The 25,627-nt window shown below is 41.1% G+C and overlaps 1 protein-coding gene across 9 annotated transcripts in view; it reads left to right on the top strand.

The window, feature by feature from the left end:
* Window positions 1-25,627, top strand: part of RUNX1T1 (RUNX1 partner transcriptional co-repressor 1) — a 118,661-nt gene that overhangs the window by 74,867 nt on the left and 18,167 nt on the right. For all 9 annotated transcript variants that reach the window (XM_075415871.1, XM_075415874.1, XM_075415876.1 and 6 more), the window contains 5 exons: window positions 2,965-3,146; window positions 11,919-12,169; window positions 13,438-13,523; window positions 14,162-14,363; window positions 23,564-23,632. In XM_075415871.1, coding sequence (XP_075271986.1) covers window positions 2,965-3,146; window positions 11,919-12,169; window positions 13,438-13,523; window positions 14,162-14,363; window positions 23,564-23,632 — 790 coding nt within the window. The remainder of the gene's footprint in view (window positions 1-2,964; window positions 3,147-11,918; window positions 12,170-13,437; window positions 13,524-14,161; window positions 14,364-23,563; window positions 23,633-25,627) is intronic.

The raw sequence follows: 25,627 nt of genomic DNA on the forward strand, positions 1-25,627 counted from the left end.
ATTATTAACTAATTACCTGAAGTGAGCACTGAAATGATAAAAGACCCTTTTGGAACTGTAGCTTCTTTTGCAGGTGCAGATATAATGTTTTCCCTTCCAATTAGAACAGTTCATTTCAAAGTGGAAAACAGGTCTGACAGCTGGGTAAAGAAGATGTTCTGCTCTTCATATCTGTGATTATAAAACTGATGGAAGAGGCTAAGACAGTACCTGAATCTTGAAGCCTAAGGTCCAATCCAATACAAGAGTAGAAGCATATTCCAGAAGCTGAAGTGCAACATTTTAGAGGACTGTAAGCCAGTAATATCATGTTTGTTTGCAAGCAGTGTTTTTCTAACCTCTAGAAATGGCTTCTGGTTGAGAACTGGTTTGCGTCTCTCACATGCAGAGGTGTAGAAGTCTGTCTGCAGGCACCAGCAGCGATGCTGAGAGAAATGTGCTACCGCACGTTGGCAGAACGGCCTCTGCTGTCAGAGCTGAACCTCTGCATAGACCTTTGTGCCCAAGGCCGTTTTGGTTTCTGAGTCTGTATGTGTACGCTGGAGTTGCCTTGGGAGCCAGATGTCTCCCTGCTCGCAACACGGAGAATGGTGGTGCTTCCTTCTGCTTCCAGCTTCCCAAAACCTAGCTTTTATTGTGTGTCGCAGCCATGGTGACCAGAAGCAGTCTATATACTTGACCTAGCCACAGAGAAGTCCTGATTTTTCTTCGTCCAACAAACCAATTAGTCTTTACAATATGGTTTGATAAAGATTGTTTAGAATAATGTCTTGAGCAGATTGAAAGTAGCTGTGTTGAACTAAAAGTTTTCAAATACTGCTTTTCTTCACTTTAATTTGAGTTTAAATCTTCATCCGAACATTGCTTGATGCCATTATAAGCCCTGAAGTCCTCTTCTAAATTTCAAGGTCTGTCATTCATTGTTTTCTGTAATAACTTCTTATAAGTTAAGAAACTGAGTAGATGTATGTTTGGTAAATATACAAAAAGTTGTATGTCTATTCTGTGCAAAGAAAACATTTAAAGCCTTTAACATAAAGGATGCCTTTAACTGCAAATCTTCATGTTTATGATAAAGACAAAGAATGAGCATTTCTTTAGGAGAAGGAAAACAATTAAAATATGTGCTCATATGTGAAGTAGGTCCATTCTGTTTGTGACAGTAGATAAGGAACACAAGTATGATGTTTTCATTGATTGCTCAACTGCAAAGTGGGGACTTCACATTTCTACCTCACAGGAGTGCTGTGACGATGAGGCGTTTTGATCTTCCAAGTATGCACCACTATTAAAATCCTAGGCCTGATCCTATTGTTTCCTCCAGATATTTATTTGTAAATATATGTAAAATTCTCCAGTCATTTTCTGCCACATGAGGTAGTTTAGGTAGTTGGATGTCTTGACTTTGATTCTATGTGAGCTTTTAAAAATAACAGTCAAATCAAAACAAGTGAATAACCCGCTCACAAAAGCTTTCAATGTCTGTCTCTGTTATGTGGTAGCCCTGGACAAAAAGGTGGTAGTTAATAAAGACAGTATTTCTTTGGTACCTTCACAAAATATTTGTGTTCTGTGGAGGTCTGAAAAGACTTGATGTTCCACGATCGGCATCTTCCCATCCTGAGATAAGTGATAGCAATTGTTGGGGATTTTTTCAACTGTTGAAAAGCTTCATATGCAATAACCCTATTCTGGTGGGGTTTTTGGTTGCACAGTGGATCTACTCTTACGCTACAACAACAAGTGCTGGAGGATTTGCTATTGTTATGTTGCTAGAAAAGCAATTTTACCAAGATCCTGTGCTCAAAACTTTCCAGAACATCATCATCTTTTTTGCTTCATTCTCTGCATGGTAGTTTCAGAACCTTTTAGATTTGTCTTTAGAAAAAAAAAATCCTTGCCTCTCCACTACCGCCCCCCTCGCCCTCCGGTTATTTCAAACCAAAGGGCACCATTGGAGTTCTTTGTATTATGTCTAGTTGCTAAAGGTCATGAAATTTAATCCAATACTTGAAAATCTCCAGGCAACAAATCATTGTGCGTTAGGTATGCAACAGTAGAGATCACGGCACATCACCTTGTGGCACAGATAGGTGGGTAAGAAATGACTGGACTGTCGTAGCACTGATGTGTGCATATGCTGCAAAGAAAGGCAGAAGTTTCCCAGGGTGTGTAACTGTGTTCTCCAACGGGAAGGTCATACAGTTCAGCCGTGGTCCCAAATCTGGCAAGAAGTATGACTAAGTATGACCAGATGTGCCACCCAGGGATCAGTGAGCATTTTCAATACTCCGTGTCGGAGTCCTCGTACTCTCCAGCCCAGTCCCATTGGGGCCCTGAGAGGAAGGTTGAAAATGCTGCAGGCTGCATCTGGCTAGGAGGAGGGTCGTAGACCTCGGAGATTTTGTTACAATCTTTATCTTAATGTGTAACTGCAAGTGTAATGGGAAAGCTGAGAGCAATCCTGTTCTCCTGGAGGCCCTTGAAGGATGGTGGCAAAGGCAACTTATAGAGCTGTGGATCCTATGGCTTTGAATGATTTCCAAATGCTAACTGCAGTCTGAAGGGGAAAACAGATATTGAAGTTTTGTCATTTGTTGAAAACTGCTGCTCCTTAGGAGCTCAGGTTTGGGATAGTAAGAAAGGAGATGAAGTCAGCCAGGGCAGTGCTTTTTCCCCTATTAAAGATGTGGAGCTCATACCTATTTTTTTCACAGCATTTGCAGTTTTATTTTCCATTTTCGTAAGGAAACTCCCATCCTTCCACGCAGATGTACCACAGCCGTGACCTGACCCCGTGCAGGACTGCCTCCTTTCAGGCGGCTAACCGCAGCAAACCCAATTGAGGGCACGTGCAGCAGGTTCATCCCAGAGCAGGCTTTCCTTCGACTTCTGATTTTCCTGCTTTGTCTCTGTAGAGGCTGCCTGCAATCCTCCCCCTTAATGTGTGCGATGCTCTTGCAGGCCAATCTGCCCCTGCTGCAGCGGGAGCTGCTGCACTGTGCAAGGCTAGCCAAGCAGAACCCAGCCCAGTACCTCGCCCAGCATGAACAGCTGCTTCTGGATGCCAGCACCACCTCACCTGTTGACTCCTCAGAGCTGCTTCTCGACGTGAACGAAAACGGGAAGAGGCGAACTCCAGACAGGTGAGCACCGCCGCCCCTCCCGTGTCCCGCCTGGGGACGTCCCGTGGGTCGAACATGCCGAGCTCTGCTAGCAAGGGGGGAGCGGGTGGGTGGGTGCGTGGGGGGAGCTGGGACACTTCAAGAAAGATGAAGAGCTACTGGAGAGAGTCCAGCGGAGGGCTACAAGGATGGTGAGGGGACTGGAGCATCTCTCCTACGAGGAGAGGCTGAGGGAGCTGGGCTTGTTCAGCCTGAAGAAGAGAAGGCTGTGAGGGGACCTAATAAATGCTTACAAATATCTGAAGGGTGGGTGTCAGGAGGATGGGGCCAAGCTCTTTTCAGTAGTGTCCAGCGACAGGACAAGGGGCAATGGGCACAAGCTGAAGCATAGGAAGTTTCATCTGAACATGAGGAAGAATTTCTTCCCTCTGAGGGTGACAGAGCCCTGGAACAGGCTGCCCAGGGAGGTTGTGGAGTCTCCTTCTCTGGAGATATTCAAGACCCGCCTGGACAAGGTCCTGTGCAGCCTGCTGTAAGTGACCCTGCTTTGGTAGGGGTGTTGGACTAGATGACCCACAGAGGTCCCTTCCAACCCCTACCATTCTGTGACTCTGTGTTCCCTGGGTGTGGGTCCTGCCCGCGTTACAGCTGTGCAACGGCCATATCGCCTTTGTGTATGTGCTTATACATGGGTACGTATACATACATACATATACACACACATACGTAGCGCTACATTTATGTATACAGATACACCTCTGTGTATATAAATATAATATATGCACACACTGATTCAGGCAGCAAAATCACCTAAGGACACACTGTGGGCATATCCACATAGAATTGTAGAATCATTAATGTTGGAAAGGACCTCTAAGATCATCAGGTCCAACCATCAACCCAACACCACCATGCCTGCTAAACCATGTCCTGAAGTGCCATATCTACATGTTTTTGAACAACTCCAGGGATGGGGACTCCACCACCTCCTTGGGCATCCTGTTCCAATGTCTGACCACTCTTTCAGTGAAGAAATTTTTCCTAAGATCTAATCTAAACCTCCCCTGACGCAGCGTGAGGCCATTGCCTCTCGTCCTATTGCTAGTTACTTGGGAGAAGAGACCAACACCTGCCTCACTACAACCTCCTTTCAGGTAGTTGTAGAGAGCAATAAGGTCTCCCCTCAGCCTCCACTTCTCCAGACTAAACAGCCCCAGCTCCCTCAGTTGCTCCTCATAAGACTTGTGCTCTAGACCCTTCACCAGCCTCGTCGCCCTTCTCTGGACACGCTCCAGCACCTCAATGTCCTTCTTGTAGTGAGAGGCCCAAACCTGAACACAGTACTCCAGGTGTGGCCTCACCAGTGCCGAGTACAGGGGCACGATCACCTCCCTACTCCTGCTGGCCACACTATTCCTGACACAAGGCAGGATGCCGTTGGCCTTCTTGGCCAAATGGGCACACTGCTGGCTCATGCAGTAGCAGTAATATAGACCAGCCATTGCCCTGTTGTTTGCTACATAGTGCTTTCTATGCAGCATAAAATGATGAGCAGCAGATCGCTCCAGTTCCATATGCAAGTCCTCTGTACTTGAAGTTTTGTTGGACTAAATAGTAAATAGGGGGAAAGTGGCTGGGCACTCATATTGGGAAGTATAAGGCAAGCTCTAGAGTGCAGTCAGGGCTTTGACTCCTTCTGCTGTGCCACTTTTCCATATCTGTATATCCAGTATCCGTAAGGATATTTCCTCCAAACAGGAGAAACATTCACCGAAGTCTGTTTTGTTGTTGAGCGGTGAAAGAGTCTATGTAGAAACAGGGTGAGCAAGGACACATGTGCCAAGTACAGTAGCTTTAGGGATGTGGAACAGTTTTATCTTTTTCTTATTTGAGTAAAATTTTTTGCATAGTGTTACAAGAAAATAACTCTTGTGATTATTTATCATGGGACGACAGTTAAAAATAGTGTTAGAAATTCAGCTACCATATAAATATTACCTTTGGGAGGCCCAAATACTGGATTTTTCTTAGTTTTGTTTGCCATGGATTCTACAGTGTAGAAAACTTTTTTTAATGCTGTTTTGCCAAATGCCACTACCTGTATGCACAAGTGCCCTAGTTTTGAATGAAAAAGATTAAAATCTGCAAAGTCAAGAAGACTTGCAAGTTTGTACCGGTGACACTTTTGCGTAGGGACAGGCTGTGATAGCACAAAGCCTATGGAGAAAACGAAGTCTGAAAGTTCCCGAGGCTGGTAGGCAAAAATTCAGCACCAAATACGTGAGCGTATTATGAAAGTGAGATATTAATGATGTAGATGCAAGATCTTGAAAATGTCTGCACAGTAAAACTTAAAGCTACTCAGAGCCAGAAGTGAGCAGTAAAAATTAATGTAGCCATTGGATAGACGGAAATGTGAAAGTGCTTTGCTTTAGATAGATTGTGTTTCAGGGAAATCCCTGTGGACCAGCAAGAAAATAAAATATACCAGCAGAGAAGCCCTTTTCTGTATACTTTTTTTCCACCATTTTTTCCTGACAGCTAGAGCAAACTGAAACAGCCATCAGTGTTAACACACACCTGCTATCTGCATCCAAGAAAGATGATTAATTTGCAGACGTTTTCCATGTGGTCTCTTACTCCATGCAAAGAGATAACATTGCAAAGCTAAAATTTAGCTCCCTGAGGCAGTTCTACTGCGTGTCCTCAATCTTCGCAGAGTGGTGTACCAAAATGTCTATTAAAAAGGCATCTTAAAATCTTGTGTATCTTGTGAATAACTTAAATGTCAGCATGCTGTAGTCCAGCATCAGTAGCAGACACAGTGTTTTTCCTACAATAGATAGACACGCATTAAATTATCTCATAAGCCTGTGAGGTCTTGCTTGACAGAGAATACAGAGGAGAAGAGGTTCGTGCCTTCCTGACAGCCCTAGCTTGCTTTTTTTCTGTTAATAGAGAGCAGTATTACTCACTTCTCACATAAGGCCACAAAGTAAAAATGGACAATAAGAAATTTCCTGTGTTTTTCTCCCTTAGCATTCTGGAGTAATAGTCCCCCCCTTTGAGACCCAGTTTGACCATGTTGAATTTTGGTTAATTTCTAAAAAGTACAGTCTCACCTGTGGTACCTTCAGTCCTGGTTGTGTGGCAGGGGATGAGTGGTGCAGGTGAAGACCGGTACAAGAACTTAGAAATTGAAAGATCCTGTATTAGTCTTATAACAAAAAGGACACAGGAGTAGCCCGTAAGGAGACCAGCAGATCAGAAGAATATTTGATTTTAAAGTCAGCCTTCATCTTTTAATTAAAACTGAGGCCTAGACCTAGAGAGATTTAAGTCTGGTTTATGGATTTTGTCCTCAGTGTTTCTTTTTAGCTGAAGTACATAGGTGCTCCTGAAACTAAAGTCTCTGCTTGCGAGCAAGTGCCTTTGCCTTCACAGCTGAAGTCTCTCTTAGGCTCCGTCCAGCTTGGGGAGTCTTCAGTTCCACCCCAGGTAGTAATGCAGCTTTTGGGATGAGGGGCAGACAGTTTAACCACCAGTGTTGTGCCTTTGAGTTCGCAGGGTCCGGCGAGGAGCTGTAGTGCGGGGTGTCCCACTGGCCCACACGCTCTGAGGTGCCAAAGCTATCGAGCAGCACCTCTGTCCATCGCTGCTTCAAACTGGGCTCCTCAGTTCTGGGAAGTGGCGCGTTTCAGAAAAACCCGTCCTTTCTTTTTTTACCCTGAGATTCTCTGCTGTCGTGAAAGACCTGCAAAGAGACTGCCTGGCTCACCCGTTGGAATGGTGCCTTGAGCTTAAAAAATAAGGGTTGGTGGGTTTTTTTTCAGTATCAAATAATCCTGTCACAGGTTGGTCACACCTACTTCTCCGTTGAGTATGGTTAAAACTATACAGAAAGAGATAAACTCTTACTGTAGTTTTGACTGAACCAAGCTCAGTGGAGTTGTGTCATGCACTCAAGTACATTTGTGCTATAGGTTTAGTAAAAAGAGTAAGATCCTGTTGGAAAGATTCTTAAATTTACTGAATGGGAGTTTGCATATCTTTTAATCTGGATAATGTAAGTAAATCAACCACAAAAAATTGTCATCAGAGCATGCCTAAACTGAGTGAGTGTTGAGACCAAATACTTGTCTGGCTTTATACTCATTACACTATTAGTTATTTCAGTCGTTAACAGAGGAGCAGGAGGAAACATCTGGAAATATATATATATATATATACCCACACCCCCACACCCCCCCCCCCCCTTTTGTTTACATACCTAAGTAGTTTTCAAATATATGTAAAAATACAGCGGAAGATACGAGGCGTCCTTTAAGAGGAGGATTTGCTGTGACTGTTGCTACAATATGGAAAAAAATGACTAAAAGGCAACATCTTTCCAAGGGTACTAAATGCAGCTGGAATAATTTTGTTTAGAGATACGTCTCTCACTACAGTAAATTGTGGTAGCTTTTTCACTTCCCAAGGGATATATGTAGACATTGTTTATAATGTGTATGTATAGATATGTGTGTATGGATTTGATACACATATATATTAGAAATATATATACACATGTTCTTCCATATTTACATTTTTCTTTTCGGCATGTGTAACTGCATACCGTTGGTTCCAGTAGAGGTAAAATACAGTAAGGGATTAGGCAAAGGAAGTGGAATGTGTGTCTTGCACATGGCCGCGTCCACCTCGTGATTTTTTGTTAAAGAAAATACACATACAGTAATTTCTTCTGCTTATAATTTCAGAGCCTTTTCTGCACATGCATTTTCTGATTCTGGTTATTTATTGGCGTATCCAAGTCTACTGTATGTGAGGTTTTATAGAGCAATCTGACAGCAGAGCTTCGTGTTTTACTGAATGTTTTCTTGGTGCATATGGTCTGACACGGATGAGCAGCCACGGTGAGATTTTGGAGTCTATTAAACTAGCTCATTAAAAAGATCAATCTGTTTCTGTAATAACACTGGGAACCATCAGTCACTGCAAGAGAGAAAAACTGACACCTGAGGAGACAACACATTTTGGTAATTTGTTCATGACATGTCATGTGCAAAGTGTTCACTATATTTTGTTTACAACTTTTGGAGTTTACATTCTACTGTAGTAAAGCAAAGGAACTTGGACCAATGTGAGTTTTTATTTTGGTGAATGAATGCTTAGTTATAAATAACACGACTTTAAATACATTAACTGCAAAAGACTTTTTGCTAACTAGTCATCCTTTGAGCTTCCTGGGAAAGGGCTGTACCACACATGAGCGCGTCATACAGTGAGTCTACATTTATGACAGCTGCCTATGAAGTGGATAAAGGATAGCAAAATAATCTGTTAGAACAGCTCTAATTTTGAGTGAGAAGAAAGCAAAAGTGGCCATGATTGGTTTGTGATTTTGGAAAGTGCTGCTGTGCTTGCCATACCCTTGGCACCCCGACAATGTCAAAGGTATACGGGCACAGAGACTGACTTTGATAATTCTGTTAGGTAAATCTTCTTATTTGAAGAAGCTCCACCACATCTCAGTAAGGTGAAAGCTCATAGCTCTTACAGCTATATGCCTTGTAAGCCATGTATAATAATGAGGAATTGTAAAAGAATTTTCTTGATATGAACTATTAGCAAGGCAATATTAATCCTTTCTGTAACACAGAATTATAAACAAAATTTTATTCCAGCAAAGCGTTATCACTTGTTTGGTCATCAAGACTTTATTGGTGGAAGTCCAATTTAAATCAAAGCATCTTGCACAAATAGCATGGCTTCAGGTAAAATGACCCTGTGCATGTTTATAGCTGAAAGACCCCACCTTTATATTGCCAATTTTCTAAACGATGGTGTCGATTTATGTGCATATTAAGGAAAACGTAACCAACACAGGAGCAAAAAAAAAAAAAACAAACCAAGAGAATGTGTCAGTTAGGCTTCCTACACATTCATATTTTCACTCTACATGCAGCTTGTTGTTGCCTTGCAAAATCAGATGCATCAGATAAAAATCAGAGGAAAATTGTGGTGGTTTTTGCTCTGAAGCTAGTACTCACATGGGTCTGCCAATTGCTGTGAAAGAGGAGTGCTGCCTGAGGCACCTGGGGAAATGGTGCTGTCCCACGGGGAAATGAGACCTGGAAGAAGGAGTAGGACTGAGATCAGAGGCAGAATAGTAGGTTGAGTTCAGGATGTCTGAATTATGGCACTCTTCAGTACCTTGTCTTTTATCGCTATGTTCAGTATATTCAGATACAGTAAATTTGCTAGTGATTCCTGTTCTGATGAGACTTTGGAAGTTGTTACCTCTCTATATACGTTATACGATCAGAAACACAGAATGAGTTTATGTACAGCCTCATTCTGGTGTTCTGCTAAGTTGTTTACTTGTACCAATTATAACAACAAATTGTAGAATTAGTGTTTTAATGCCCAGAAAAGATCTGACAGCCATTACCCAGCATAATAGCAAAAATAGGACTTTAATTTCAGTAAAGGTGTTTTCAGTGGTAATGTTAATTTCTGTGTTAGTTAAAATCAGGGTTCTAGAAGAAAATGGATATGCTGGTGTGTTGTTCAAGCTAATGCAGTGCATTCCAGTTAAGGTAATTAAGTGCAAAGCATTCATGAAAAACCACAGAAGTGCCTGTGCACTTAGGTGCAAGTATGTACATTTGTATAGAAATACATGATTTTAACATCTAAGTATAGTGCAGGAAAGGAAAACTGGATTCCTACTTGTCACAGTTTTCTGGTTTGCTTTTCCTACACTGAGTGATCAAAAAAAGTCAGTGAAGTTATTTAATTATTTAGTTTCTGATCCCCCCCCCCCCCTTAGAGATTATTCTAACTGTAACACTAAAGAACTTTGGCAAACGAATAGCTTGGCTTGTACATACAGGAAAGCCAATTTTTTACTTGCACAGTATTTTTACAATTGAAAAACCTGGACAATGAGTTGGAGTAGATAAGTGCAAAAAAACCACACACCAGCAGCTAAATACAAAAATTGTCTTGGAGAGCTGTCAAAAACATCACTCCCCATTGGGAGTTATTTCAAGCAATTCCATCATGCCAGAAGTCCTTAAAAATATATGATGGTCCTCAGGTTTTCCTGATTAGGAGTTTTCACAGCCATTCTGTGTTTGCTTTGGAACAAGGTATATACTCCGCTTTAACAAAGTGGTTCTCTTATATCTCTGCCCAAAACTGGAGCAGCTGTCCTGCTGTATTGGTGAAAGATTCTCCACTCTTTGCCAAGTTAAGGTAGAATAAAGTATATGTATATATACCTGCAGCTTCTCTGGCATTAGTGATTGTGGTGAGGTCCTTGGAAAATCTCTTTACTCCTGAAAACAGTGCAACTCATCTTTTAATTTCCTGCTGGTAATTGCAAGATCTTACTTTCGTCTTCTCTGCCAGTGGATATTGGCAGAGATTTGGTTTTCTTCTTCCTCTTGCTGACTTTAAAGGAGAATGTATTGAGGGGCAACAATTAGCACATTGAGTGTTTCACCAGACAGTCCTTTGAGGTTCGTTGGTTTGTGGGGGAATGTTTGTTGAAGAGCAGTTGGTTTTAACAGCAGGCAAACAAGAACATTAAATCACATTTACCTTCCTGTCAAAGTGACAAGAAATTGTGTTATTACTAGGAAGATATATTATGCCATCCGTAAATCATGGAGGAGAAGGTTCTCTTTAAAAAAGGCTGGAATATATCAGCTGTTTAAGAAAAGGTTTTGGAGCAAGGGATGCAAACTAAACAGTTTGCAATATTTATATCTAATAACCTTTCCTTTCAAAGCTAGTATTTTGTAGGTTTTGTCTATTCCAGTGGTAAACCCACCCCTGTACTTCACTGGAACGAAGCTTCTCTAGAAGGAGGTGCGAACCCGTTGAAGTAACTCTAGCCTTTCTTTTTATATTAATGGAAAATGAGTTCAGTGTGAGTTCCAGGTTCTGAGGCAGAGGTGCAAAGTAGAGACTTCTTTGGAAATAGCTGGTTATGAATAGCAATAAAGAGTATATCTATAACATAAAAACCTGCCCTTCTCCCTGATAACTCTCCAGAGTTGCCTGAGCACACAAACCCTGTCTAAGAGTAATGGAGTGGGAAATCTTGAATGTTGTTGAGGACTTGAGTCTAACCACATCTTCCTTTAAAATTAATGACAGGCAGAGCACCTTTGCCTGAAATAGCTTAGGTGGTATACAAATCCCTGAAGGAAGCATTTCTCATCATCTAGAGTCATTCTTGCCAAAGCCTCAGTGTGACACTGACCTTGATGGGAGCCCATCCTGGCATTACACACAGCTGACCTGCAGACACGCGCTACCTTAAGACTGTGTGGTATCCTCTTGAAAAAAACCCACATTTCTGTAACTGCAAATTTCTCCATATCACTATATGCTGTAGCACTACTGAAAGTAGGAATTTCTCAGCCTCTAGCTTCATGTATCAGTTGATTGTTTCAACTCTACAGTTACGTGTGTATCTGTCCCATCAGCTGGTGATTTCAGTGAATGCTGCTCGCTCTCCAGCCCAGCTCTTCAAGCCGCTCCATCAGAAGGCTCACCCTGCTGGTATTTCTCAAGTTACAGGGATGGTTAGGCAAGGTGAATGTGTCCTTAGTATATTTTGAATAAGCAGTGCTATGAAATGTTCTGCAACGCCACGCGCTTGGAGCAAAGTGCAAGAACAAGCTTTGGTTCCTGAACCTGCATGTGTAGGTGGGGTTGCACGTTCCTGAGCAGCTCTGCTCGCTGAGTGAATTAACGCTCCTTTGCTTTGTCTTTCAGAACCAAAGAAAATGGCTTTGACAGAGAGCCTTTGCACTCAGAGCATCCAAGCAAGCGGCCCTGCACTATTAGCCCAGGCCAGCGGTACAGTCCAAATAATGGCTTATCTTATCAGCCCAATGGTCTGCCTCATCCCACCCCACCTCCACCTCAGCATTATCGTTTGGATGATATGGCCATTGCCCACCACTACAGGGACTCATACAGACACCCCAACCACAGGGACCTCAGGGACAGAAACAGACCTATGGGTAAGGCAGGTTGATTTTCTGCATTGTTTTTTTTAGGTTTCTCTTTTCCGTGTTGTTATATTCTATATTTTGAACAGGGTTTTTCTTGCTGATTAAATACACCTGGCATTCAGGTGCAGCCTTAAAAAGGTGTTAGTCCATCTAGCAGCTTCTAATGGCTGTATTTCAGATTTGTATTTGTAAAAGTGGATTGAATTGTGTCTTTGCTACACTCTAAAGCAAGAGAGACAGAAGGACGAGGAACCCCTGCTTTCACAGCAGCGTAGGTGACATGGACGCTCAGATGTCTGGCAGGCTAGGATAGGTAGAGCCCTGTATGTTTCTTTTAATGCCACGTTTGTGACAATAACGACATCGATATAGCTTGTTTTCAGCTTAGACTAGAGGAAAGCCTTTGGAGAAGTGTGTAATGTGTGACATCTCAAGAGTGTGCTGCGGCATTGGGAATGTCTGTGGAGGATGCGAACAGCAGAAGCACCAACCACACCCCACGCAGCACATTTTGCTTTAATGGGATGTCTGGTGCTCTTGGGTTTGCCTGGCTTGCTTCACATCTGCACTTACTGTTCTTCCTTGTTTTAAACAAATTTTCAATAAGAGAAGAGCATTTACAAATACTCAGCATCTGCATAGAGGAGGCTAAACAAAGAGCAAGTGTCGGTTCCTCTGGAGTGTTGATAATAAATACTGGCTTGGTTGTATCATCTTGTCAGCTGCTCTGATCTATGTGCTACATTTTAACCACATGTTGTTTAAACATCTGTGAAGGGATGAACCCTTAATGATGATTTGTTGACATGGTCGTAATTACTGCATTTAGTAAAATAACATTGAGTTTATACTAATATTTTTTCAACTCTCTGAAGTACAGCTAGTATTTGATACACTGTTACCAAATAATTGTCTTGCTGACTTCCTGAAGTAGTGCAAATGAAAAATTACATAATGTATTATATATATTATATATAGTCAGAAAGGGTTTTGTCCGTTTTTGAGAGGTCATCTTGCAACCCACAGAACTTGCAGAATTGAAGACATTGAGTCAAACAGTAGCGTCTTCTGTGGGGAAAAGTGCTAGAGAATTTAGAGTAAAGTTTTTTAAGCATCCATTTATTTTTGTGGTGGTATTCCTGATACTGGACCAGATAATGTATGATATATCTGTCTGATAGGCTCTTTTTTCTTCCCCCCCCCCCCCCCCCCCCCCCCCCCCCCCCGCCCCCCGAGGACTCCCAACATTGTAAACATGATTTGCTCCTTTTTGGCAGGGTTGCATGGTACACGTCAAGAAGAAATGATTGATCACAGGCTAACAGACAGAGAATGGGCAGAGGAGTGGAAACACCTTGACCATGTAAGGACTAAATGTACTCTTACATATAACTGTCTGAAAAGGAGCCCTTCTAAGATAGGAAATTAAATTTTTTCTTTTAAAACAAATCTGAATCCCTGGACTAGTTTTGAAAGTATTGGTCATTAGATCTAGGGACTTGATGTTCCCTGTTAGATAGCTCATATTAGGCCTTGCTGTTGAAATGCCTATTGCAGTATCCTAAGTATTGTAGACTGCTAAAAGGAGAGTGGACCTTGCTCCATGAACCTGGATCTGGAACACATGACCCTCAACCTTGGTAGTGATTAATTGGATTTTTTTCTCTGAGTCATCAGTTCTGGACCAGATCTCCTGGCCTCTGTGGTGCCATGTGATACTAGTGGTGGCACTGCAGTCTGTTCAGTCTTTTCCTCCTTGTCTTCACCCTTTCCCCTAGAAATCCGTATTTATACAGTTTAGGATCACCAGTTAAACAGGAAGGGGTTGTCATTCTGAAAAGGAAAGCTAGAATTTTTCAACTGTATTTGAAATAACAGGGAGAGACTTCTTCATTCTTAAAACCCAGGCACTCAGCACATTAGTGTTTTCTTTATTTTTCTGTCAGTTTATGAATAAAATGTTCTTTTTTCTTTCTCTGCTCCATCCACCACCGTGCATAGCTGTTAAACTGTATAATGGACATGGTGGAAAAAACTAGGCGATCTCTCACTGTACTACGGCGATGTCAAGAAGCAGACCGTGAGGAGCTTAATTACTGGATACGACGATACAGTGATGCGGAAGATTTAAAAAAAGGCGGTAACAGCAGCAGTAGTCACTCCAGACAGCAGAGTCCAGTGAATCCAGATCCAGTTACATTAGGTACAGTATCCTCATTAAAAAATTGTTTATCAGTCCTCTTTCAGCTCAGCTAAGTACTAGATGGAGTTCGTATTTGTTCTTCTGGTTTTTCTTCTGTGATAGTGATGAAATATTCCTCTCTGCTGACTACTGAATTAACCATAGCTCTTATGCCCTAATAGTCATGTTTACATGAGCATGGCTTGGGCTTTTGGGGGGTGCTTGGTAATTTGCTTTCCATTCAGCAATGTCTGGGAGTGGTGGGGCGGGAGGACAGACTGTCACGTAGGGATGGTGGAGCAGCGAGACGTGCACTGACACTCTGTCCCTTCCCTCTCCCTCCTTTACCTGCTTGATGAAGGAGATCCATGTGTGCTTCTGGATTGTTAGCATGGTGAAACCAAGGGCTTTCACCTGCTCAAATCAAATGGCTTAACTTGGAAGTTGTTTTTCTAAGGAAACTGAGGCAGATACAAAGATGTGGACGCTTCTTAGCTGTACTCGGTTCCTCATAAGAAATAAACACCAACTGGGGGCCCACAGCCATGCACATGCAATCCTACTGGGTCTGTGTCCACCGCTGTAGCTCACACAGGTGTATCTGAGCCAGTTTGCGTGCTGCTCACTGTGTAGCTACACAGAGCTGCTCAGAGCTCAGCTCGAGCCACAAAGCCCATTTACAAGGAGGAGACCAAGCAGTTCAACCCTTGCAGACCTTCACAGTCACACTCACACGATACCTCACACAACTACTCCAAGATGACTCTGCTGTACGAAAACAAGCTTTTGTTTTGTGGGCTTTCTGTAATTTATTGATATGCTGGCCTGTTTCTACCCCATCCCCTCACTTTCATGGCAGCTATGGTAGGGAAATGTCTTGGTGATGCCTTTTTATTGTTCTCTGCTCTTTTCAAGAGACCAGCAAACTATGATTGCTTCTCTGATACTTATCTTTGAAAAAAGAAATTCTCCATGTTGAATGCCATCTACTCAAAATTGTCATAAACTGTGCTCATTAGTAAAATCGCATGTGTGTGTTATTTTGCAACTATATTTTATTTAAAGCTGTGTTTTCCTTTTGCCCCGAAGAATAACTTGCTAAATCTAAAACTTATTTAATTGCAAACAGAAAAACAGAAAAATAAGCCTGTTGCCCTCTCCATCTTCCTCTTGGTAAATCTCTGTAGAGTTCTTGCTGTAATATTTAGTGCCTCTTGATAACAAATCAACCTTTTTTCTGTGTGTGTCAAACGATCTGAGCCAATAGCTCTATAAATTAGCTTCAGTCAGTGAAAGGAAGGGTTATGGAAATGCTGCTCCCAACTTCACTAAACAGTCTAGTCCCTAGAGGACCCCTTCTCAGAAAGAAGCATTCAGGTAATGGCTTGTACGCATAGTGTTAAATGTAATGTAAAGAAAGACTCATAAATACAGCATCTGAAATGTTGATCACATCTGCAGCTTCGGGAAGAACACTTGTGACGAAGCCCCTAGATCAAAAGCAGTGGCACGCTTCTCTAGTAAAGCTATGATGCAGAAAGAGCCAGGCCATGGCGCTTATAAGTATAGTTAGTAGGTAAAATAAATGAAACTGAGTTTTTATAATTTCCCCAAAGAAATTAGAACTCAAGAGATTCATCAAAACTTTATAGATGAGAGTAGAATCCAAGAAAAATAGTCATAAACACAAGAACAGCAAAAGTGAAGATCAAACATACAGTTAGATCCCTGTATTATAATTTTATTTGAGTATTTGTCAAGATGAATTCTTGGAGGCAGCAAAGTCTGTTTGCTTAAAAAGACATTATACTGCACAGCCTTTGGCATTGGACACATCAGTCATCTCTACAGTGCTATGGGTACAATTGAACTGGTTGAACTGGTTGGAGTGAGTCCATTTCAATTTTAGTGTGTCCATTTTGGTTATTTGGCTTTAAAAACTACTCCTCTAGACTGGTGGACATGAAACTTTGATCACTTCAGTGACGTAGCATCCATGTCAATCGCAAATATTGAGAAGAAATGCTTTTGTGTCTTGACATGTAAGGCAGAAAATACTTACTTGGGAGGCTATGGAAAGGTAATCCTTATATTTCCTCAAATCTGGTAATAATCTAGTTAACAAAAATGAAAACTCCTAACATTCAGAGGTATAATAAAGTTGAAGCAGTGTCTGTGAGCCTTGAGATGCTGTTCTACTTAGGGCTTTTCATTTTAGTCTTCAAGTGAGGAGGAAGGGTTTGAAAAATTCCTGCAATATTTGAATTAAAGTGCCACAACATGTAAATTTTTTTTCTATTTTTTTTTTTGCGGCAGGGATTCTAAATGTCAGTGATTCCCGTTTGTGATTTTTTTAAACGAGGTAATCCACCCTTTAAATCCATCTTGTCATCTCCACTAGCAAGAGGGGAAAAAAAAAAAAAAGGCTGCCATATGGCTACGTTGTCTGTGGCTTTGTTTCTTTTTCTTTATGATTAAAATATCATCACTGAAGTGAGAACTTCTCACTATAAACATTATGCCATGGTCTTCATAGATAGCTCTTGCTGAAAATCTCTGAGCTGAAATTTAGCATAGATAGTTTGAGTCCAAAAGAAATTGAAGAAAATTCTGTCATTTTGAACCAGTAGACCTTTTTTTCCTGCCAAAGATTTTTGTGCTTCTTTTAATTTGACATCCCTGTAAATCATGTTGAGCTTGACAATTCACAGCATCTGATCAATATTTTTCTGTTGATATTTTTAATTAAGAAATCAAATGAAATATTTGATCATTCATTTTAGTGCAGTGTAATCCAATACACGCATTAGCCAGCAACAACAGGTTACAAGCTCTCATTATTCTCCGAGAGTGTGTTGAAGGTAAGATGTGTCCATTCATTTCAGTCTGAATAATACATGTTTATGAAAGTCTAAAAATGACTCAGACTTTATATGTATTCACTTGATGAACTGTGGTGGTCTATGAAGTGAATAATACATCATCCGACTCCTCCATTTCTGCTGAAGAATTTCAGTACTACATGCTGCAGCAGGACTGCAACTTTCATCCTAATAGTGAATAATTACACATATCAGACAATGTATACTGAAATACACACAGTAGGATAAATTAAAGATGAGGGTTCTTCAACATCGTGGGTTATAAACAAGATCTATAACCTTACTGAGCGCAGCTGTGGCTCTAGATAAGTGGTGTAGGCACACATCAGAAGGTCTGCAGTGATGTTGATATTTTGTGTCTGCTGAATTTATCTGAATGGAAATCTTACAAAATAGAGTTTGAAATCTCCAACTGAAGAGTGCCAACACCTGCAGGATTTGCCCCAGGAAGCCAGGATTCTCAGAAGTATACAAATTTGTCAAAACCATGTAGGTTAGCCATTTCTTAATACATTTTTAAATGTTAACCCTTTCAGAGCTAGTTTATATTTTAGCAAAGGTTGTTCACCCTCATACTTTCAGTGTTAGCCAGGGCATTCCTGCCGATGTATGTCTGCTCATGCTGCAATTATGAAGTCTTTCCTTTGCCATTTGCAGATAATCAGCATTGCTGTGATATGCATGATATTCTCAACATGAGCTAACGGGAATGCTGTGAATACCACAGCAACATTTATAACTTGTAATTCTAGAACGTAAAGCCTCTGTAATACTGCTCACTGATGATATTAAGTATTGCTCTTAATCCACTCGCTGCTCGGAAGGTTTGGGCTGGATTCTGGCGTACTGAATTGCACACTATTAGGTAGGGCTAGGGTTAGCTCCAGAAACGTTGTGCATTTGTATTGTCTGTATTCGGTTCTGACCTACTTGGGACTGGGGTCGCATTTATCCATTGCTTGTACCACCCTTGTTACTGTCGTGCTTTGCCACATAACTCCCAGGTGGCATAGAAGAGGAGAAAATCTCTTGCTGCTAGCTATTAGGAGTTTGATCTTGGTTGAGGATGATTCAGTAGTACAGTACCTGTGTGGTTTTCCTTTTCTTACTCTTTTAAAATGAGAACACAACTATGTTTTTAACATGCTTTCACATGTGTTCAAGGAGTGTTGTAATGGCCACAAAAAAGTAGTAGAGGGCAAAAATGTACGCAATAATACTTGAAACCCATGCCCCCCAACAAGTTTGGCAAGGTAGTCTCATTCAGTACTGCACTTCTTCAGATTTGTATCTATCTATTTCATTAATTGGAGTGACACACTTTTGAGCTTGACTCTTACAAACAAGGCAGTGAATATTTGATATCTGTTGGTCTGAAAAGTTTTTTGTTTGTTATCTGTGTCCCACCAATGGTGTTACATTTATTATAAGGTAGAATGAAGCAAAACTTGCATATGAAATGTGAAAAGCATATAAATACATAGAAAAGCATATATATTTCATATATGGAATAATCTATAGTTCAGGGCTGGTTATATGCAGCTTTGATTATTTTTGAGCCCTAATGTTCGCTATGGTATATAGGCTATTGCTGTCATTGCCAGTATTTTCATGAATACAATAAATTGTAAAAGATCCTCAAAAGATAGAATCACTGAATCATAGAATGGTTTGGGTTGGAAGGGGCCTTGAAGATCATCTAGTTCCAAACCCTCTGCCATGAGCAGGGACATCTTCCACTAGACCAGGTTGCTCAGAGCTCCATCCAACGTGGCCTTGAACACTTCCAGGGAGGGGGCATCCACAACTTCTCTGGGCAACCTGTTCCAGTGTTTCACCACCCTCATGGTGAAAAATTTCTTCCTAATATCAAATCTAAATCTGCCCTCTTTTAGTTTACAGTCATTCCTCCTTGTGCTATCACTACACACCCTTGTGAAAAGTCCCTCTCCATCCTTTCTGTAGGCCCCCTTCAGGTACTGGAAGGCTGCTATAAGGTCACCCCGGAGCCTTCTCTTCTCCAGGCTGAACAGCCCCAACTCCCTCAGCCTTTCCTTGTAGGAGAGGTGCTCCAGCCCTCTGATCATCTTCGTGGCCCTCCTCTGGACCCGCTCCAACACATCCATGTCTTTCCTATGTTAGGGGCCCCAGAGCTGGATGTAGGACTCCAGGTGGGGTCTCACGAGAGCGGAGTAAAGGGACAGAATCCCCTCCCTCGACCTGATGGCCACACTTCTCTTGACGCAGCCCAGCATACGGTTGGCTTTCTGGGCTGCAAGCGCACACTGCTGGCTCATGTTGAGATTCTCATCCACCAGTACCCCCAAATCCTTCTCCTCAGGGCTGCTCTCAAGCCACTCTCCGCCCAGCCTATACTTGCGTTTGGGATTGCCCTGACCCATATGCAGGACCTTGCACTTGGCCTTGTTGAATTTCATGCAGTTCAGGCAGGCCCACCTCTCCAGCCTGTGCAGGTCCCTCTGAATGGCATCGCTTCCCTCCAGCATATCAACCACGATCAGTTGTTCATCTCCATTTCATAATATTTTGTTAATATAGGCTTGGAGGTCATTGTCCAGTCATAAAGACCTGTATTTTTTTGTATTTTCAACCCATCTTCTGTTCCTTCTTCCAAATATGGATGAGGCTTTTTGACAGTTTTGAACATATCTTTTCCTTTTAAGTCTTTCTATTCTGTTTTCTCAGGTTTGGTCCTTATTATCATGTGAGAGTTCATATCCTTTATTTGGTCTTAGTTTTTCATCTTGATTTCACTTCCCAGACCCCTATTTATTTCTGCTTTTACAACTCTCCGTGTCTCTCTGTTTCAGTACTTTAAGCACCTATTCTTTTTATCTTGAAACCACCAAAAATAAACAGTCTACAAGATATTTTTACTCATTAAACTCCAGAAACCCAGTTGATCAATTAACTATTGATGATTCTTATGGTTTTTCAAGAATGCATTCTTGAAATAAATACACCAGGGCCCATATAGAACCCCACACTGTAATGTGACAATAGCGGGTTTTTTTGGTGAATGTTTTCATCCTTATTATAAAAAAAGAAAAAAATCCAGGAGTGACTAAAAATAGTACTTTTCGGTATACTTTACAAGATAATATATTACGTTGTTCCCTGCTGCTCAACAGAATGCGAGGCTGAAACGGAGACAGATTTTTGTCTTTTCCTCGTGTGTATTCTTATGTCCCAGTCCAACAACTTTCTTGCTGAAAAGTTTATTTCACATTAAAATAGAAGATTTCAAAAACATTTTTTATTTCAAAATCTATTTTGTTTTTTTTGTTTTGTTTTGTTTTTATTTCATTTAAGCTCTTCACAGACAAATACTAATTACTCCCATATATGTATGGCTTTTATTTTCCTCACGGGGCTTTTTTATCTGGTTCAATAGGAACCAGACTGATTGTCGACAAATGCTCTCAAATTATGGCTTGCCATGAATTTCAAGTAAATTCAGTAGTGTGCATCGTGTTTTTCTGCATAATAAGTGTTACATTTTCACCGTTAACGAATCTGTCTTATGTCTGACATGTAAAGTCTTTTCCATGATCCTTTTCTGTATGAGCTGCCTTGTTGCTTCAAGTTACCCCTAATTTTGTTGTATTTCATTCCATTTCCTTCCAGGCAGAATTTACTTTGAATTCTAGGTGCTACAGTCAGTTAACATAGTGCGTTCTTCCTCATTATGGCTCTTTGCAGATGGGTTTACATTAAGTATTTTAGGGACTTCACTCAATCGTATTACTTTTGGTTTGAGTTTGCTAGACAGCCAAGTTAAGATCTTTTGTGCTTTGGTTTTAGTGAGCAAGTTCTGTGATTCTTTATGTGAAGGACAGCTTACCTTAAAAAAAAAAAAAGTAAGACTGATATCCTCTGGTGATGTCCTGTAGTTTAGCCTCCAACAGAAGATTGTTTTCATGGACTCATCACCACTGACTAAACAATAGCCGTGTTAATAATATTTTTATTGCTTGGAAAATATGGTTTTTATTATCTTCATAAGTGCTTCTTGTCTTTTTTTTTGTGCGCCATTCCAAACTATGGGAAAGTCTCTCACAAGCTCTTGATTTAATTCTTCTTGCAGAGGATCTCATTTCTCATGTAAATAATTTGTGGCTGGAATAAGAGCTTGCCTGATGTTTGTGTTTTGGAAATTTTAACAATTAGCTGGCAATCTGGTCATTTATGTCATTGAATTCCATTTTTGGAAAGTCATGTGTACCAAAAATCAGCTCCACATCTCATTGTTTTTAGTACTGAGTATCACGGTAAAGGACTTAAGGTTATGATCCCCTTGCAAAAGATAGTACCCTAAATAGCAGACAGGAAAACTCAAAATAAGTACGAGACATAAGAGCAACAAAAGCCCTTGTTTTGCCACAAGGAGTTTGCCATTTGGAGTCTGTTTGGGTCTTTTCCTGCAGGTGTTGCAGGAAGAGCAAGTAAGAGTGTTTTCATTTTTCGCCTTTAGTTTTCCTGAGCTTTCAAGCAATGTTTTGTGCTGCCGCCTCTGTCCCTGACTAAACAGGCACTGTTTGTGTAAGTCTAAAAGCCTCCAAGGGATGAGAGAGGTGTATGCAATGATATTGGTCATCTCCTGAACCATACGAGCCAAGTGATACTGATTATTTTCCCATTTTCAACATCAGGTCTGAAGTCCTCTATCAAGTCAATTAAACGCATATGAAGAGTTAGCTGTTGGGCAAACCCTTGTGCAACCCCCATCATTTTACGCTCGAGAGGTGTGAAATTCTGCCTACAAAAACCCATTTTATTTTCATCCCCTACTTTAGAAACAAACAGAAGAGCTGGGGAAAGCCACCCAGCTGCCTGTCAGATGGGAAGGTTCAGTCCAGCCCGGCGGTGTCTGCAGATTCATCTGCTAGAAACTGCATCTGTGGAGCAGTGCGCAGGGGCTGGGATTCCCTGCTCTCTGCGTAGCTGAGACGGCCCCTGTCATTTCCGCCTTCGTTAGCTGTCTGCGGTGTTAAATGTCATCTTTTAAATATATTTAAATTTCTGTAACCTACTGTATATAAACAGCACTGCATGTTTATGTATGGCAGTGTAAAAAATGATTTACACAACCTAATGATTCAGCCTTTTTCTTGAAAATACTACTTTTTGACCAAGGTACCAACTAATATCTTTAAGATGCAAAGATTAATGTATTTAGTAAAAATTAGTATTTGAGGAATGGCATGTGTACTTTGGTTATGTTTCAAACTCCAACAACAAATAGGATATTTAATTTCTAGCAACATCTCTAGAAAAATGTAAACCTTATCTCTAATGTAATAAGTTATTTTATTTTGATGATTGAAATCTATCCTACAGGTGATTGTAATCTCAGTAATGAACTTACTTTTATGTCTTTTCTTGTTTTAATTTCTCCTCTATTACTTTGAGAAATAGTTAATCAGTTTTTAAATTGTATTTGAAAAGAGCAGCTTTTCATCTGCTGAGAATCTGTATGCTAAATTTCAGGCCAAAGTGAGTTTTCTTTCTGTATTGTCTGATCTTGAGTCTTTGAAGTCCGTGTGGAAGGGATCTTGCTGATTTCAGAGCTCTGAGGCTCAGGCCCAGAGGTTAAACCCTTTAAAAAAAAGAGGAGGGGGGGAAAGAGCTGTCAAAACGTGACTGAAATATATGGGTGAATTACGAGCTTCAGCTCCAGTGGGGTTGTTTGGCAGCTTATGTATTTAGGGGGTTAACCTAAAGTTAAAGGTTCTGTTTTTCAAACTCGTGCAGCTACAGTTGCCAGCGTGGGCTCAGATGTAGGGAAGGGTAGCTCTGAACATAGAGAAACACCCCTTTCTTTTTCTGTGGACAGCTCGTTTGATCGCTGGAATGACATCTTGGCTTTTGTCTCCGCCCGTCAGTAGCCGTTCTGTTTTCACAGAGCACCAGTGCCAACTGCGGAGTGTTGCCCTCTCTCTTCTTTCTTTTCATAAACATAATGACAAAGGATGGAGCATGTCACTCCCTCAGCTGGTCTGGCGAAGCCAGCCTTAAAAGCGTGGAAACTCTCAGACAGAGTTGACTTGAGATGCTGGAAAATAAAAACAGACCGAACTAGTGTCAGCCTGGATTAAGATGAGGCACTTGAGTCCTATACGTTGATCTGGTCTGTGTGATGTTTGTGAGCTACGGCCATGGCACCCGTTTTATTTTGCATAAGAAAAAACTTACTGTGATTTTTTTTTTTGTTTTGGTCTGAGTAAAGGGAAAAGGTATTTCTCTAAGCCTTATTTGAGAAGCAAGCGTTGCTTACGATGCTCTTTCTTTTTCCCTCCACACCCCCTCCTCCTGCAGAATCACATCGGGAATTCCTTCACAGGCCTGCGTCTGGATACGTGCCAGAGGAGATCTGGAAGAAAGCTGGTAAGAACTGTTTAAAAACACCAGCTTAGTCTTCTGGCAGCTGTGTGCAGTTGTTAATGCACTGATGTGAGGAATGAAAAAGGGGAAAAAAAAAAAAAACACCACCACCCCACCCCCCCCCCCGCCAGTAACAAGAAGAAATTGTGTTTAATAATCTTAAACTGGAAATGATCAGGACATGAAATAATCTTTATAATAGAAGCATCTGCTGCTGTAGTTAGGGGGATATCAGTACTTCCATTAAGGACCCCTATTTTCTGGGTTTATAATGGTTTCAGGCTGAAAGTTGATATGCTAAAATTTCAGTCTGTTAGCAATTTAGAAAAAAAAGTTTCTGTGGGATTTTTTTTTTTTTTTAAGCTTCAAGGTTCTTACCTAGTTAAGGTCAGAATTCCCGAAGGAGGGGAAAAACCTAAGTAAGCCTGTTAAAGAAAAACCTCCAGCTATGCAATGTAACCATTCTTAATTTTAAAAAGATTTTGTGCCTGTCAGCCCCTGGTGAAGTCAGTGCTCATAAACATGCGAAGTTTTCTAATGAAGAAAGCAAGATCGCATCTCCGCAACTGCTCTGGGTGGTTGCACGGGCATTGACAGTGTCTTTCCTGAGCTGGAAAAGCACCACGGGCAGATGTTGTGGTTGTACAGAGCTTTCTTCAACACTTGAAAACTCTACCTGAGCACAGGAGTTTCCTGGCAAGGATCCTATTGGCAATGCTGGAGCTAAACTTTTGCTCTTTCAACATCGATATCAAAGCTTCCTTGTTTTCAGAGGGGCCCGGAGGTAGCTCTTGAACTCCAGTGAGATATTTGAGCTTCTATACATATACTCGTACACCCCCCCCCACACACACTTTTGAACACCTGTATAACCATGAAGTCTTCTGCAGCTCTCTGAGCAGCAGTTAATGATTAAATGGCAAATATGCAGCAGTTTTTGATGCTTTCTGATCAAATCTCCTGTAACTGCTTGCTGCTTTTTGGTGTATTTTAAGCTAGATACAGAACATATGTGTAAAAATGTTATGCTGGCGTATCGTTGCATGAGACAAGAAGTTGTGTTGTTTGTGTGATGTGGGTTTGTCACGTAAAGTCTACATTTGTCAATATGTTGATTAGTGTTTTTGAAACTGGCGTTTTCTATGAAAAAGAACAAAATAATCTACACGTTTTTCTTTTGTCTAAGGGAAGCGTAGCCTGTGTAATTCAATGCCCAAAAGTATTTTTATCGTTTGTTTTGCCATATGTGTGTTAGCATCTTAAGTGAAAAATAGGAAAAAATATGCAGTCCTAGGAAATCTCATTGAAAGCAACATTGTTCAGTGGAGTTAGGCGTATCAAGTAACTTATGACTCCTAGGTGCAATACAATAGAAGAAAAGAAGTTTCTTCATAAGCTATCAACACAAGTTAATTGAAGCTTTTGGCCTGGGTTATAAAATTGGATGTGCATTCACATTGCGTATATCCACAAATGGTAGTGTAAAAGAGCTGTGATATGTCCTCTTGTGAACACGCATGTCATCAGTTTCCTTTGGTCCCATTTCTTGTCTTTATTTTCATGCTGATGTGGGTTTAAGTCGGATTCCCTGTATTAACTGAGCGTGCCTGTGATTTGGAGAATAAAAAATGTCTGACTTTCTGCAGGATGCACACCCGTATCTGTTACTAACTGCAGTAAAACTTCAGAGAAAACACTGCTTTTCATAAATCATGGGCCTTCATTTTCAGGAGGGTGCAGTGAAGTTGGAGATCCCCACAATTTCATAATCAGTTCAAGGCAGTAAAGGTTCAGTTCAGCTCTGTAAGAATAGGTCTCTAGTGCCGTGTGAGGAGCTCTGTAGTTTCCTGGCTGGGCTGCAACTGCCAGTCAAGAAGGCTGCAAATCTTTCACAACGCATTTCTGCTGCCTCAATATGGATATCTTAATATTTCAAAAGTCTGTAACGACCAATGTGTAGACAGCTGAATCAAGTATGAAAGTCTGATTGGGATGCTG

This window comes from Opisthocomus hoazin, chromosome 3 (assembly GCF_030867145.1).
Source record: "Opisthocomus hoazin isolate bOpiHoa1 chromosome 3, bOpiHoa1.hap1, whole genome shotgun sequence".
In the NCBI taxonomy this organism is placed as follows: Eukaryota; Metazoa; Chordata; class Aves; order Opisthocomiformes; family Opisthocomidae; genus Opisthocomus; species Opisthocomus hoazin.